The 14,524-nt window shown below is 67.3% G+C and overlaps 1 protein-coding gene across 2 annotated transcripts in view; it reads right to left on the reverse strand.

Annotated features, from left to right (window-relative positions):
- Nucleotides 1–5,409: 5,409 nt before the first annotated feature.
- The window catches only part of SCUBE1 (signal peptide, CUB domain and EGF like domain containing 1), a 106,637-nt gene continuing 97,522 nt past the window's right edge, over nucleotides 5,410–14,524 (reverse strand). For both annotated transcript variants that reach the window (XM_028532170.2, XM_028532171.2), the window contains 8 exons: nucleotides 13,529–13,732; nucleotides 12,926–13,087; nucleotides 11,342–11,509; nucleotides 10,534–10,695; nucleotides 8,736–8,933; nucleotides 7,294–7,446; nucleotides 6,860–6,939; nucleotides 5,410–5,676 (listed from right to left, as the gene is read on the reverse strand). In XM_028532170.2, coding sequence (XP_028387971.1) covers nucleotides 5,524–5,676; nucleotides 6,860–6,939; nucleotides 7,294–7,446; nucleotides 8,736–8,933; nucleotides 10,534–10,695; nucleotides 11,342–11,509; nucleotides 12,926–13,087; nucleotides 13,529–13,732 — 1,280 coding nt within the window. In that variant the 3' untranslated portion in view covers nucleotides 5,410–5,523. The remainder of the gene's footprint in view (nucleotides 5,677–6,859; nucleotides 6,940–7,293; nucleotides 7,447–8,735; nucleotides 8,934–10,533; nucleotides 10,696–11,341; nucleotides 11,510–12,925; nucleotides 13,088–13,528; nucleotides 13,733–14,524) is intronic.

Here is a 14,524-nt window from a genome sequence, read left to right on the forward strand (position 1 = left end):
GTTCCATTACTCTATGAAAAAAAATTACTTGTAGCCCTGGCTGGTGTGGCTCAGTGGATTGAGTGCCGGCCTGTGAATCAAAGGGTCGCTGGTTGGATTCCCAGTCAGGGCGCATGCCTGGGTTGGGGGCCAGGTCCCCAGCTGGGGGCACGTGAGAGGCAACCACACATGGATGTGTCTCTCCCTCTCTTTCCCCCCTCCCCCTCTAAAATAAATAAATAAAATCTTTTAAAAAACGCTTGTAAAAATTTTGACAACAATGATTTTTTTTTAAAGATTTTATTTCACTTGTTCTTAGAGAGAAGGGAAGGGAGGGAGAAAGAGAGGGAGAGACACATCCATGTGTGGTTGCCCTTCACGTGCCCCCAACTAAGGACTTGGCCTGCAACCCAGGCATGTGGCCTGACTGGGAATTGAACCAGCGACCCTTTGGTTTGCAGAGCCACACTCAATCCACTGAGCCACACCAGCCAGGGCTGCTTACTTGTTTTTAGAGAGAGGGGAAGGGAGGGAGAAAGGGAGGGAAACAATCGGTGTGAGAAACAGGTTGCCTCTCACAAGGCCTCCAGCCGGGGACCTGGCCCGCAGCCCGCTGAGCGAGGGCGCAGCCAGGGGATTTGACAAGATTTTTGTCTTCTCTGGTTTCGGGTGCCTTTTGTCCCTGCGTCCCGCCCTTTCATGGCCTCTGATGAGTAAGAGAAAGGAGCAATCCGGAAGTTCATCTTCTGTTTATTACTGGAGTGATTCTCACACACGTTTAATCACATGCATAGGTAGGAACATAATGGAGAAAACGAAACTTCGGATGTTCAAGGCAACTAAAAGGAAAACGTGGTGACACTGGCGCCTGTCACTCTGTAGGCAGTGACGGCCAATGCGCCAGGACAGCAGGCCGGCAGCCGCCCCAGGAGCCCTGGGGCAAGGCCTTGGGCACCGGGGCTCCACTCTCCGGCCCCCGCCCCACGGCGGCAGGTGCCCTGCGCCAGAGCAGTAGGGGCCGCGCCCGCTCAGGCTGCTCAAGGTTCCGACCTCAGCGGAGACAGAAGTCTCCCAGAGCTCTGTGTGGCCTCTGGACTGAACATCAAAATACTTGGCATCAGCCAGCTTTCCCTGATGCCTGCTCTTCACCACACTGTCGGTGGAGGGGCCCGTGCCCTCTACGGAGCATGCCCTGGGACCTGTGAGAGGGCAAGTCAGGGAGGCGGCACGGGACCAGGCCTGCCCAGGGCCTGGCTCGCCCCTCAAGCTCAGGTTGGAACGGAAATGACCGCCCCCCCAGAGGAAGGGAGAGGCCCCTCTTTCTCAGGGGGAGGCACTGGCAGTGAGTCCCCACTCCCACCCCTCCTCCCTCTGTGCCCTCTCTGCCCTGCATATCCCCGCCCCCACACGACCGACCGCCAGGCTGGGCCAGCATGTAGAGTTCAGTGTCAACATTTCGGACAGAGAGGTTTCCTCCTTTCGGGTCAGCTGGGCTTCGTGTGTGTTCTCAGCTCCCTGCGTTACTGCTCCCCTCGGGCAGGCCCCTTGGTCGCTCGGGGTCCCCATCTCCACACCTGAAGCTCCAGTCTGGTGCACCTGCCTTGCAGGGACAGGGGCCTCGTGTGTGCACATGGCAAAGGGTTCAGCCCAGAGCCGGCCAGGCAAGGGTGTGGGGGGACCTCTGGCCCTTCCTGCCGACACTTGGGGTCTACAGAGAGTTTCGTAGGGTGCGTTTAGGCCCTGGGGAATCCCCAAGGAAACAGAGGGTCCCATTCTTGGGGGGCCGTCTATGCTGTGCGGGGTGCCAGGAGGGAACCCGGGGGCACGGCTGTGTTGTCTGGGCCCTGGGGTCGGGGGTGAGGGCCCTTGCTGGCGCCCTCTCCAACAAGCAAGGCAGGTTGGGTGAGGCTGACCCCAGCTTGTGTGGCCCCACGTCGGGCACACAGTAGGTGCCTAGGACTTCGGCTTACTCCTGGAGGGGCCGGCAGTCTGGGGGGGCTGCAGAGGCCGCCGTGGGAGAACCAGAGCTATTTGCTGTCTCCAGAGCGTCGCGTCCTCCCGCCTTTGGCCTGGACGGCGTGGCCGCTGCGCTGTTGCCCTGGTCAGGAGGGCCGGGCTGCCGCCACGGCTGTCTTTGGTGAACACGAAGATGCGGTTGACCAGGCTGACTCGCTTCTAGGCACGGAGTGGGGAGGTCAAAAAGAGCTGGGGTTCCTGGGCAGCAAGAGCGGGGCTCCCTTCTGGAGGGCAGGCCCCGGCGGCAGGCGCTGCACGGGGCAGAGACTGCGTCCTGAGCTGGGGGCTGGGCTCCCAGGCCGGCGGCTGTGGCCCGCGCACACCTCTCTCCGCCCAGGGTGGAGCGTGGCTGCGGGTTCTCCCACAACGTCCTTCTTGACACGCAGACCTGTGTCCCCAGCTCTGCTCTGCCTGTCCGCACACACCCTCCACCCCCACGGAGGGTCCTGGGTGGTGCTGGTGGCGGTGGTGTCCTCTCCTGAGGAGACTGCTGGGCTCGGCTGTGCCCACTCCCAGCCTCACCTGTGGCCACGGGGGCTTCCCAGGGGATCCCGTCGGCCCAGCTCTGGTCCTCTTCCTTTTCTGGGGGCCTAGCATGCAGTAGGTACTCAGCAAACGTTTGCTAATTCACCCAACTTAGTTCAGTTGGGGCCCCCGTGGGGGGGTAGGGGGACAGGGGCACTTCTCATGGCCCTCAGGCCCTGGCAGGGGTGCAGGGCGCCCTGCTCAGAGCGCCTCCCACTGGCGGACGTGAGGCCGCACTAGGGGCGGAGCCAGCCGTGGCCCCTGCCATCAGTCCTGGCCAAGCAGGCCAGTGGGCTTTGGCTTCCAGAAGCTCATCCCTTAGCTCCTGTCCTTGCAGTTCCCGGACTAGCGAGCCACCGAAGGTCCGTGCCAGGCGAGGGGCAGACCCTGGCTGGGCTGGGGCTGCGGCTGCTCAAGACCAGTGTCCGTCAGGAGTGGGCTGTGCCCCTCCTGGCCCAGCCCCTCCACGCTGGCGTCTCCTTTGGGCAGCGGGGGTCGTCTGCACCTCGGTCCTCGGCTTCCGTCCTTCTCGGGGCTCATCGCGGGACCTGCCCCACCCCTTCCCGAATTCCTTAATTCTCTCCACCTCTCCGTGCAGCTGGGGGGACGGCCGCCTCGTGTCAGCCCAGCTGGCACCGGCTCCCACAGCGTGGAGACGTGTAACAGTGGGGCTTGTGGCCCAGGGAGGGCCCCGGGACCGCTGGGCCCGGAGGACTGGGGACAGCGCCGGGCTCACAAGGTGGGACCGTGACATGGAGATTGAGGCCGGACCCCACCGCCAGAGTTTGAGCGCCCCCGATGGTGCGGGAGGCGCATCACTGGGGAGGGAGGGCTGGGTGGTGACTGTGTGGGGCGTGGGCTGCCTGGTCCTCACGAAGGGGCGAGGGCCCCATGTCCGAGTCAGCCCTGCCCTGCCCTGCCGGGGTCACTGGGCGGCCCGGGCTGTGAGAGGACTCCCGCCGACAAGGCTGGCAGGTTAGTAGGCATGTGGGGGGTGTGCCAGACACGACCCGCAGGAGCAGCAGGAAGAGGCAGAGGGGTGAGGAGTCTTTCTGGTCCTCTCTGATTTCTGGGGGCACGATTGAAGGAAAAAAACCCTCCCAGGCCCCCCCCCCGGAGCTGTTGCTGGGGGCTCGTGCTGGGGGAGCCTGATTTCGGGGATCCCAGGGCTCGGCCCGGGAGGACAGCACTCTGCCTGGGAACCAAGGCTGGCTTCCCAGGATTGCGACCAGGGAAGGGCGGTGTGGCCCCGTGGGGCTCCTCGGCTGGCCCTCTCCTGCCCCCCAGGTGCTGCCCCTCCCCCCCGAGCTGGTTTTGGCGGAGAAGGTGCTGGTGGCAGTCGGGCGGGGGACTTGACCTTGCCGAGACGAGTGACGGCAGTGGGTGGCCCCTGAGCCCCAGGCCGCTCCACTCCCCACGGCCTGCCTCGCCCCTGAGCCCCGAGTCCCCGGACACCTTGCCGGCCTGCCCGTTGTCACCGCCCTCGGGGCCATGGACGCCTCTCCCACTGGACTCACGGCGAGCTGCTTGGCCTGGCTCTGGGCGGGGGTGCTAGGGGAGGGAGCGGCCTGAGGTCTGGGGTTCATTTTCTGATTCTCCCACGTTCCCTGGAGCTCTGGATACCTGTGAACCCTAAACGACGGACCACGCCCCACGCCCGCCCTGCCCCTGGTGGCCCGCCATCTCTGCGGGCCGGCCTCGGCGCGTTGGGGCTGGAGCAGCGCTGTCCCAGGCGCTGGCCTCCTGGCGGAGTGGGGCTCCAGGCAACTCGGTCCAATCCCAGACTTTCCTCTTTCAAAGACAGGCTCCGAGAGGGGAGCAGCCTGCCCGGGAGCCGGCACCCCAGCCTCCAGGCTGCCTGGGCCTGGGGCAGCCGCCCACCTGCTCGAGTCCAAGGGAGGCCCCTGGGGTCCCACAGCCTGTGCGTGCAGGGAACGGCCCTGCTTCTGGTGGCCCCAAGGGCACAGCCTGGGCCCCAAAGTCATGGCCTTAAGGTCAGACAGACACAGGCCCCTCATGAAGCTGACCACCGTGTCCCTGCACCCTCAGCGAGGGGTTCGGGGGCACCTGCCTTCTACCACGTTCCGTCTGAGGGCAGCGCCCTGGAGCCCCGTCCCCGAAGGACCCGTCTTCCGAAGCACGTCCACAGGCAGCCCGCCTCGTCCCCGGGCCCGCGGGCTCCTGGCCGCACACAAACAGGGGTGGCCCGTGTCTGGGGAGGCCGTTTAATCAGCCAGCGAATCTGGCAAAAGCTGGGGCGCCCCCTGGCTGCCGGAGACCGGGCGGGGTTGCAGCGTTTAGTTACTGAAGAGACTCCCCCTCGAGTGCCCACAGATAGAAGTACATATATATTTATATTTATACATATAACACTTAGCTAGACCTCTGTCCAGGGAAAGCGCAAGCCTACACGGCCTCCCCGGCAGCTCTTTTCTGCGCCCTCTCCGCGTCCTTGGAGCCTGGCCACGAATCCCGGGCTCTGGGTGTGGAGCCCCTGCGGCAGCAGCTGCACCCCGCTTATCAAAGCCCTCCAGACGCCCCCGCACGCCCTCCTCCGTGAGGCCTGGCTTCTCGTCTCCGTCTCCGACCAGGCCTCTGAGAGCCTCTGGTCACCGGAGGGGAACCTGCAGGCTTCCGACGCGCCCCCCAGGACCCGCCCTCGTGGCGGTGCCGTGTCCTGCCAGGAGAGGGCGCTCTCGGGGGCCTGGAAACCAGCAGGCAGAGCGAAGGAGAAAGGCGGCCTTAACAAGTGTTTTCCCGCGGGGCAGGGATGGGAGGCGTGCGCGTGGGCGGCTGGGCAGGGGTCTCTGCCTGGGCGGGGTCCCGCCCTCGCCGACGGGTGGGCCTTCCTGAAGGGCGGCCTCCGCGGTGACTCCCCAAGGCGACGGGGCGTGCGGCCCCCCGTGGAGCGGCGTCTGGGCTGCTGCTGCTGCGCAGGGCAGGCTCCCTCCTCGCCCCTCCCCCGCGGGACGCGGGCGTCCCTGAGCCGGCGCCGCGGCGGCGTTATTTGTAAGGCCGCAGGAACCGGGACACTTTGGAGCGCAGCAGTTTGATGAAGGACCGCGGGAACATCTCCTTGGACTCCTGGGCTGTGTACTTGAAGTAGTTCTGGGGGTGCGCCAGCACGTCGAAGAGGGCCTTGATCAGCTTCTTGTCCTGAAAGACACGGCCCGGCCGGCTGAGGTCCGTGCTTGCGTGCGTGCGGCGGCCGGGGCCCAGCCGCAGCCTCTCTGCTTCGGGGAGGGGGCGGGGAGGGGCGGGGTGTCTGCAAGGACAGCGGGCAGGGGCGGTGCTGGGCTGGCTGGCAGGTCTGAGGAGCCCACAGACTCTCTTTCCATAAATAAGTTTTAGTTTTAACTGACTGGTTTTTAAATAGTCTCTTGCGGGGCATTTGAGATCTTGTTCCCAGGCATATGTCAGTTTGGCTCAAATAAACTCTTAAAAGTGTTTAAAAGGTAGTGTACTGGTTGAACTCTTGGGGTTCCAGTACCCCTTTATTCAGTGAGCGTTCCGCTGGGAAGCAAAACAGGCCGGAGCCGACCTGCGGGTGGGACTGCAGTCCCAGGACCTGCTGCCTAGCTGCTCCGCCTGGGAGCCGGCCTCCCCTCCCCTCCGGAGGGGGCTGTCCCCCGAGCGGCCCCTCTGCTCGGGCCGTGAGGCCCACGTGCAGCAGTGGGAGCGAGGAGCCGGCCCGGGTGCGGAGCTCCGAGATCTGTGGTCCACAGAAGGCCCAGCCTCCTGACTTACAAACTGCCTACTGTGTGCAGGAGTGGACGGGCCTGGAGGACCCCTCGCCTCGAGCTGCCTCTGTCCAGGCTGGGAGTGACGTCTGGAGTGGAGGCCAGCCCGAGGGCGGCCCAGCCCCACTGGAGCCCTCCGGGCTGGGGTGCCGTGTGCGGGGCAGAGCCCAGGAAGGTCCCCGGTTGGCCTCTGGGGGGAGGCGAGGACATGGGCCCTGCCCTGCCTGGCGTCCGCTGCCTGACGGCCCAGCCCCCCGGTACCCTGCATGACAAGGTGGCTCAGCTCTTCGGGGCCACGAGTGGGATGAGGAAGGGGCCCACCCCAAAGGCCGTGCTCGGTCCCCTGATTTTAACACGCCTCCCTGTCAAACCACCCTCACCTCACAGACACGGAAAGTCGGGCCGAGAGCTGGTAAGGCCCCTGCCCAAGGACAAGCTGCCAGGTGCTGGGCTAGACCCCTGGGGCCAGCACCTTCTCCCCACCTGTCACATCCTCCTTCCCTGCTCTGGACGGGGGGCTGGGGGCAGCGGTGGCCCTGGATCCCACAGGCCCCTGTCCTGGGGTCACAGGGGCCCTTCTCGCAGAGACAGCTACTCACTTTCAAAATCTCCTGGTGATTCTCTGAGGCGTAGAGCCGCCCGTCGCGAACGATATCCTCTATCAACTGCTGGTAGTCCTCTGCACCCGCGGGGCAGGAAGGTGAGGCTGCGGACCGGCCGGGGCACGCCCCCCAAACCCCCCCTCAGCCTCTGCCCTCCCCCGCACCAGCCGCCGGCAGCTTTCCCTCTGAGTCCCTCGGCCCCCCCCCCCAAGATTGTTCTCCAGGTCTCACCAGCTGGAACCCCCTACTTAGTCCTCAGAACTCTGCTGGGGCAGTGCCTGGTGCTGGAGCCTGCAGACCCCATGCCCGGCTCCCCCATCCGCACCTTGGGCCTGCTGCGTGCCCGTGCCCCCCACCCCAAGGCTGCAGCCCCCTGAGGTGGTGGTGGGGGGGTGACTAGGCCCCGTGTCCCCAGGGCCGGCCTCGCTCACCGTCGTAGGTGACGTAGGGCACTTGGAAGCCTCTGCCACTGTTGCCTTCGTTGGACTTGAACTGGATCCAGAGCTTCCGGGAGCGGGCGGTGAAGGCAATGGGCCTCTCGTAGGTCTGGCAGGTCTCGTAGGTGGTGACGGACGTGGGCGAGGCTGGGGGTGACGACACGCCACTGCTCCTCGCCCGCCCCTCCCTCCCCCTCGGGCTGCGCGCCCCCGACCCGGTCAGCCACCCAGCACCCAGCTCCCCGGTGTCCACACCTCCCACCTCTACCTCGGGTGCCCTTCCCTGCCCTCAGCCCTCAACCCCAGTTCCTCCTCGTCCTTCTGAACCCGTTTCCATGCTCCCTTCTCCAGGAAGCCCTCCTGACTGCCCCACTCCTGCCACACTCCTGCTCTGCTCTGGTGAACCCTTCATTACAGCCCTTCTCTATGGGGTTGTCACTGTCTTCCTGCCACCTGCTCCTCAAAAGCAGGCCTGTTTCAGCTCAGCTCCGGGGAGGACCCCCGCCCCATGGAGGCCTGGGCAACCCACCACCTTACTGATCCCTGGGAGGCTGCCTGAGGTGCCCGGGACAGGTGAGGCTGGCCCCGCTGAAGCTCAGCCCTGAGCGTGACCAGTGGAGGGCGGGGAGAATGCTGGGGCTGGGGGGGTGGGGCTGGGGGGCTGGAGATGAGCAGGGTGGGGCGTGGCCCCGGGAGGGGTTCTGCGCTGCCGTGGGACCCTGGGCAGCCCCCGGCCCCTGGTGGCCTCAGTCCTCACAGGACGCTGCGTTTCCGGCTCCTCGGCTGCACCGAGGGGGGCACAGGGACGGAGACCAAGCAGCGCCTCCCACGCTCGCCCGGGTCCCTGCGTCTCAGGGGCAGCTTCGGCCCGGGCGGGCAGGCGTCCTTCTGTGCCTGCCTGTGTCCCCCTGCCCCCGCCTCTGACCAGGAGCTTGCTCCCCTGGGCGCCGCTGGCCCACGCCAGCACATGCTGTGAGGGATTTGGTCTGGTCCCTCGGGGGCTCAAGGGCACCTGGGCCCTTCTGGCTGCGGCGGCGTCCGGCCCACTGCTCGTCGCCTGAAGCCCCACCACGAGCCTCTGGCGGGGTGAGGAGCGGGGCTCACCGAGGGCAGGCAGCGGGCTGCCTGACCCTGGTGTCTTGCGTGCGGGCTCCGAGCGGCCCCGTGCCACGCCTGCCCCAGCTCCAGAGGCAGCAGGAGGCCCGTGGGGTAGGGGTCACCCGGGGTCCCAGCCTGGGCGGTGGGCAGGGCTGGAGGGACGGCCGAGGTGAGAGCTGGCAGACCCGGAGCTCTCCAGACCTTCCCGAGCAGCTCCGCGACACTCGCCCCCGGGGGTCAGGCGGAGGAAGGCTCGGACCCGCCCCGCGGAGCTGCACGGGGGTGACTGACGGGGGTCGGGGGTCTCGCGGCTGAGGCCCGCCTCGGCGGGCACCTACCACTCTTGCGCATGACCAGCACGTCGCCACACTCGTCCTCGACGGGCAGGAAGATCTCGGGGACCACCACGAGGATCCTGCGCTTGGGGGGCGGGGAGATGTGCCACACGCACTCCGCGTTGGCCGGGTAGTCGCCGGGGTAGTTGGGGGACTCGATGTAGCCCGTGTAGTCGCCGAGCTCGCCGCCGCAGTGCTGGTCTGTGGGTGCCGTGGCCCGTGGGCCTGCTCAGGCCCGGCCGGGTGGGCGGCTGGCCAGCTGGGCCCGCCGCAGCCTCAGAGGCCCGCAGGACTCCGTCCTGTTTTGGCCTGCCTTCCCCCGGCCCTCCCCACCGGCCAGCCAGGCCTGAACCCGTCTTCCCTGGGGGCCCCCTCCCCAGCCCCCACCCTGGGCCAGAGGGGGGCCCCCATTTGTGTTGTGTCTCTGACGAGCAGCGCCTGCTTCCTGGGCGCCCTCGGCCGCCCTGCCCGAGTCTGTGTCTCTGTGTCTGGGCCTCGCCTGGGCCTCCTGCCACGGGCCCGGGGGCGGGGAGCCTCCGCACCCCTGCAGCTGCCAGAGCCGGAGCGGCCCCAGCACCCCCTTGTCCCCCTCCTCCGTCTGTGCGCGCCTCTACTCAGCATGGCCCTCGTGCCCAGCGGGCGCCAGGTGGGGCGGGCGCGAGGTGGGGCGGCCCTTCCCCGAAGCGGGAAGGACGAGGGTCAGCCGGCAACCCCCCGCGGGAAGAGAGACCCGCTCCCCGCTCTGTCCCTTTTCAGCTCAGCCGGGCGTCCCGGCCGGGGCCGCAGGTGACCTTTCTGTGGGCTTAAGCGGTTCCCGGCCTGAGCCCCGTGGAGGAAGTCACCGTCTTCGCGCAGAGAGAAGTGAGCGTACATGTTGGACGTGCACACTCTTCTCACGCACGCTCGCGTGAGGACCCTGTCCTCGCATCGGAGGTTCCGGGAAACGTTTCTCGTTCCCCTTTTGCTCCAGAAGCTTCCTTCCCGCTGGTTCCCCCACTCTCACTCATCAGGACGTTTAAAACGGTCTCTGCCGAGCTCCAGCACTGTGCCCGCTCCTCTGCCCCGGGGGCCATGCCCGCAGCTGGGGACAGCCCTGGGCAGAGGGACAGCTCCGGCTCCGGGACTCACCCCTGTCAGGGGCCTCCGGGCTGTCCCAGAGATGACCAGCGGCCCAGCAAAGGGACTGGCCGGCTGGGAGCCGAGGGGGAGAGGGCAGAACGCCAGAACACGAGCCCCGAAGGGCTCTGAGAAACGAACCAAAAATGCCCAAAGGAAAGACAGCACCCTCCTCGTCAGGCCCAGAGGAGTTGCTCAGTGTGGGCCTGAGATGTTACCGGTTTCCCCGGCTGTCTGGCGCTGCCCACGTTTCTTCGGGGAAAGCGAGTTGCTCATGGACATGGGCAGGGGCGGGGTCTCTTCCTGGCACGGCCACACTGGGCACACCTGGCCTCCCGCTTCCTGGGGCCCGGGCGGCCTGCTTCTCACCCACCCGGCAGTCTGCTCGGTGCGGGCCTTCCACCTGCAGGGCCCGGCTCTCGGCAGCTGCCCCCCAGACTCGCCGGCCCGGCCCGGCCTCCCCTCCCACGGACCCGGAGCCCGCAGCAGGGCCCGGCCTGGCCCAGAGCCTCGGGCCACCCCGGGGAGCGGCGGGGTGGGCGCGGGCCGGGCGTGCGGCCAGCGCTCTGCGGACCGGGCCGGGCTGAGCTCAGCTCCCACACCGCAGGCTTCTGGGCGGACGCCCCCGCCCCCGGCCCCGCCCCCAGCGCCCCGGCACCCAGACCCGAGGAGGGGCAGCACCTACTTTTGCAGTGGGTGACATTGGTGGAGCCGTCGAAGTCCGTGCTGGTGTTGCCCGGGCAGGCGACGCAGTGGTTCTGGCCGAACTCGGGCTGGTAGGTGCCGGCCGGGCAGCGGACGCACCGGTGGGTGGTGGTGTTGTAGTGGTGGCCCGGGGAGCAGTGCACTGGGGGGGCAGCGGTGGGGAAGGGTGGGGCACTCTCCCCGGGCCCTGTCCCCCAGGTCCCAGCACAGCATTCCAGGCCCTTCCCCACCGCCCGTGTCCAGTCCCTGGGCAGGCCGACCCCTCTGTTCCCTGACCCTGTCCAGAGCGTGCAGAGTGCTCGCTCGCTCCGTCTGGGCGGGGCGTGGAGGGGAGCAGGGCTGGGGGCGGGGCTGTCGGTGGGCCGGTGGAGGGTGACTCCCGGGGTGGGGGTGAGAGCTGGGGACCGTGGGTGTGGGTGGAGGGCTGGCTGGGTTTCAGCTGGGAGCTTTGGAGGAGGGTCTCTCTTAAGGTGAGGCTCTGACCTTGCCCCACTGTCCCTGCTGCCCCTGCACTTCTTCACCCTCCTCCCCTGACAGCTTCCCTTGTACACACCACAGGAAGCCCTTCCAGTGCCCAGAGGCGCTGGCAGCGCCCCCTGGTGGCTCCAGGGGCTCAGCGCTCTGCACAGTAACTGCCGCTGTTGTGGGCCCTGCTGTGCAGCACTGTGCTGGCTACGTGGTCGCTCGCCTGATGGCCCGAGGCTCCTCCTCTGACCTGGGAGGTTTGCGGGCAGGAAATGGCCCCTGGGCAGCTCTGCCAGGCCTGTGGGGTTAGGGGGCGTCCTCACCTTTGGCCTCACAGTCTTGGAAGGAGGCTGCGCCCTCGAGCTTGGTGAGCAGCCCGCCGCCGCAGGGGAAGCAGCCAGTGCGCCCGGGCTCTGGCTGGTACGTGCCCACGGGGCAGGCCTGGCAGGGCTGGAAGCCATCAGCGGAGAAGGAACCCGGAGAGCACTGGCCTGGAAGGCAGAGGTCACGGCTCACTCAGGCTGCAGGAGGGCTGCCTCGGTCCAGGGCCTCCTCCTAGCCTTCACCTGCCCCTGGGGCAGGCAGCAAGGCACCAACATTGGGGGAGGGTGGGGGAGGCGCCTGGGAGGAAGCCTGGGCTGCCCCAGGCCCGGCCCCCAGCCCGCAGCTGCCAGAGGCTCCCCTCCGTGTGGCTCCGGGGGCTTGGCTTGCTCCTCCCACCAGCAGGAAGGGCAGGCGGCCATGCCGCTGGGCTGGAAAGTACGGGCCCCATGGGGAGATGGGAGGTGGCGGGGTCATTTATTTCAGGGTGTTCTGGCACTGAGTGAGGGGTGGCTTACGGCCCTCTCAGCCCAGACTCTGGGTTCTCTGCTCCCAGCCACGGCCACTCGGAGGTTCCCCTGGGGACAGAGACACGGGGACGGCACTCCTGGAGGGGCAGGGGCCAGAGGCAGGCGGCAGCCTGCGGAACCCAGGCCTGGCTCCGATCGCGTCTGCCCCGGGAAGGCTGGAGGGTGGTCTCTGCGCCACCCTCAGGGCCCCACTTGGCAGCCCTGGCAGGCACGCTTCCCCCGTTCCCTGGGCGGTTCCCGCAATGGCCCAGGACGGGAGGCGGACAGGCAAGCGGCCCGGAGCCCCTCTCACGGACGAGGCTCAAGTGCGGCGGCGGATGGAAAAGCTGTCTGCAAACCAAACTGAGTTCGGCACGTGGACCGAGGGCTTTCCAGATCACCTCCAGGGCCAACTGGACCGTTCTCGGCATCGAGAAGGCTCTCGCCCCGGCACACATTACACTTCATAGAGCACTTCCGTGGCCGTGGCTGGTGTGGCTCAGAGGACTGAGTGCCAGCCTGTGAGCTGGAAGGCTGCTGGTTGTATTCCCGGCCAGGCACTCGCCTGGGCTGCGGGCCAGGGCCCCAGTGGGGGGCGTGCGAGAGGCAGCCGATCAGTGTATCTCCTGCACATCTATGCTTCTCTCCCCCTCTTTCTCCCACCTCCCTCCCCCATCTCTAAAAACACAGACACACAATGTTTAAAAAAAAGTGTTTTCATGGTGGTGGTGTGCTCCACAAGATGTACCACGTTTGGTCAACCTTGAAGCACCCCGTGCCTCCATCATAACCACAAGCTGGCCTGTAATTGTTCCGGTAGTTGTAAACTGTAACACCCTTTCCGAACTACAGGGGGCGTGCCCGAGCCTGGGGCGGGCAGCCCAGTGCACCTACACTGCTGTGGCTGAGGCCACGTGGAGGCTGCGGGTCTGCTCCGTGCACAGGCCAGGGCAGGCTCTGCAGAGAGTAGGGCTTTACAAACTGTCACAAGGCTCTGGGGTCTTTGCTTCGGGATCTTCGGTGGAGACTGAGGGTCCCGTCCCCGCCCCTGTCCTTCCAGGCTGGGCCCACACTCGCCTCCACACTCAGATACGTTGCGGGCACCGGCCAGGCCGAGCCCGTCGCTGCTGGGGCACGGTGTGCAGCTGAGCTGGCCGCCCCTGTCCTGGTAGGTCCCCGGCGTGCACAGCGCACACTGGCCAGAGTCTCCGTGGAAGTAGGTGCCGGGCTCGCAGGCTACTGCAGAGGCAACGTGGTGAGGCTGCTGGTGGCCGGGGCGCCCGTCTGCTGGGGCGCCCGTCTGCTGGGGCCTCAAGCCCAGGGTCTGCCCCACCAGAGGGGGCACAGCCCCGGTCCCTGGGGCTCAAAGGGTGCAGAGTGGCCCAGACCCGTCCCAGAAAGGCCAGGGGAGGGGCCGTCTGTGAGGACCCGGTTTCACACCCCCTCCTGGCTGCCCCCGCTCAGGGTCCCCTGCAAACCCCCCCACCCCTGCCCGGGGCCTGGCTCCGGGGGAGCGCGTCACGTGACAGGCACCAGGACGAGGGCGGTGCGCTGCTCTCCGGCAGGCCTCCTGTGGCCCCGTCCCACCTCCCCCTGGACCTGTCTGTCTCCCTCTCGGGCTGCTCCCTGGGCTGCTCGTGGCGGGGGAGGACAGAGGAAGTGGTTGTGGCAGGGACTCACCGCACTTGCCGTCCTGGAGCACCTGGCCCGTGTCGCACGCTCCCTGGGCCTCTGGGGCCTTGGCCGGCCGCTGCGCCACCTCGTACTCAGTGCCTGCGACCTGGATGGAGAAGCGCTGCCGGCCGACGGCCTTGCGCAGGGTCCTGAGGGCGGCCTGCAGGCTCTGCTCTGCTCGCTTCCGCACGCAGTCCGCCTCGCAGGTGTCTGCAGGGGTGGGGGGGCCATCACGGGCACCTGCGGCCCACCGGGGGCTGCCTCCACCCCAGGCCTCCCCTGGGCCAGCCACGGCCTGGAGCGCATCCCTCAGTGGGCCGGGCGAGGCAGCAGCGTCTCTCTAACAGGCCCGGAGACGGAGGCTCCCAGAGCCAGGACCCGCCCAAGGCCCTGCCCAAGGCCCTGCAGCCGATCTGGGGGCCAGGCCTCTGCTGCTACAAGCCACCCCTCCCCAGGGCACGGCTCACTGATGGTGCACCTCCCCACCACTCAAACACCCTCCAGGCTGCCGCTGCTCCCGGTAAAATGCCCAGCACTCCGGCCTTGGGTCCCGGGCCCCTCGCAGCACAGCACGGCGCCAGCCGGCTCTGCCGGCCTCACTCCCAGCAGGCCCAGGCGCGCCGTGACTGCTCCGAGACATCCCGCCTCACTCACTGCTTCCTGGACACAGCTTGCCCCGTCTGACCTCTGTGCCTCTGCCTATTCTATTCCCTCTGCCAAATGCCATTCCCTGCCACCTCTTCCACTGGGTGAACTTTGGTTTCAAGTCCGGGATCAATGGCAGCTCTCTTGGAAAGACTTCCTGGGCCCCTCTCTGGGGCAGAAACCTCCGCCCTGGGCCCTGCTTGTCCCCACGCCCCTCCCGTCTAGCGTCCCTGCAGCACTAGGCGGTCCCTGTGCACGCCTGCATGTCTGGTGCCGGGCCCCAGCTCCTCTGTCACAACTCAGTGCGCACTGACGGCCAAGAGGAGGGCGTCGGTGTGAACTCCAAGCTCCCCTCCG

Source organism: Phyllostomus discolor, chromosome 2 (assembly GCF_004126475.2).
Source record: "Phyllostomus discolor isolate MPI-MPIP mPhyDis1 chromosome 2, mPhyDis1.pri.v3, whole genome shotgun sequence".
In the NCBI taxonomy this organism is placed as follows: Eukaryota; Metazoa; Chordata; class Mammalia; order Chiroptera; family Phyllostomidae; genus Phyllostomus; species Phyllostomus discolor.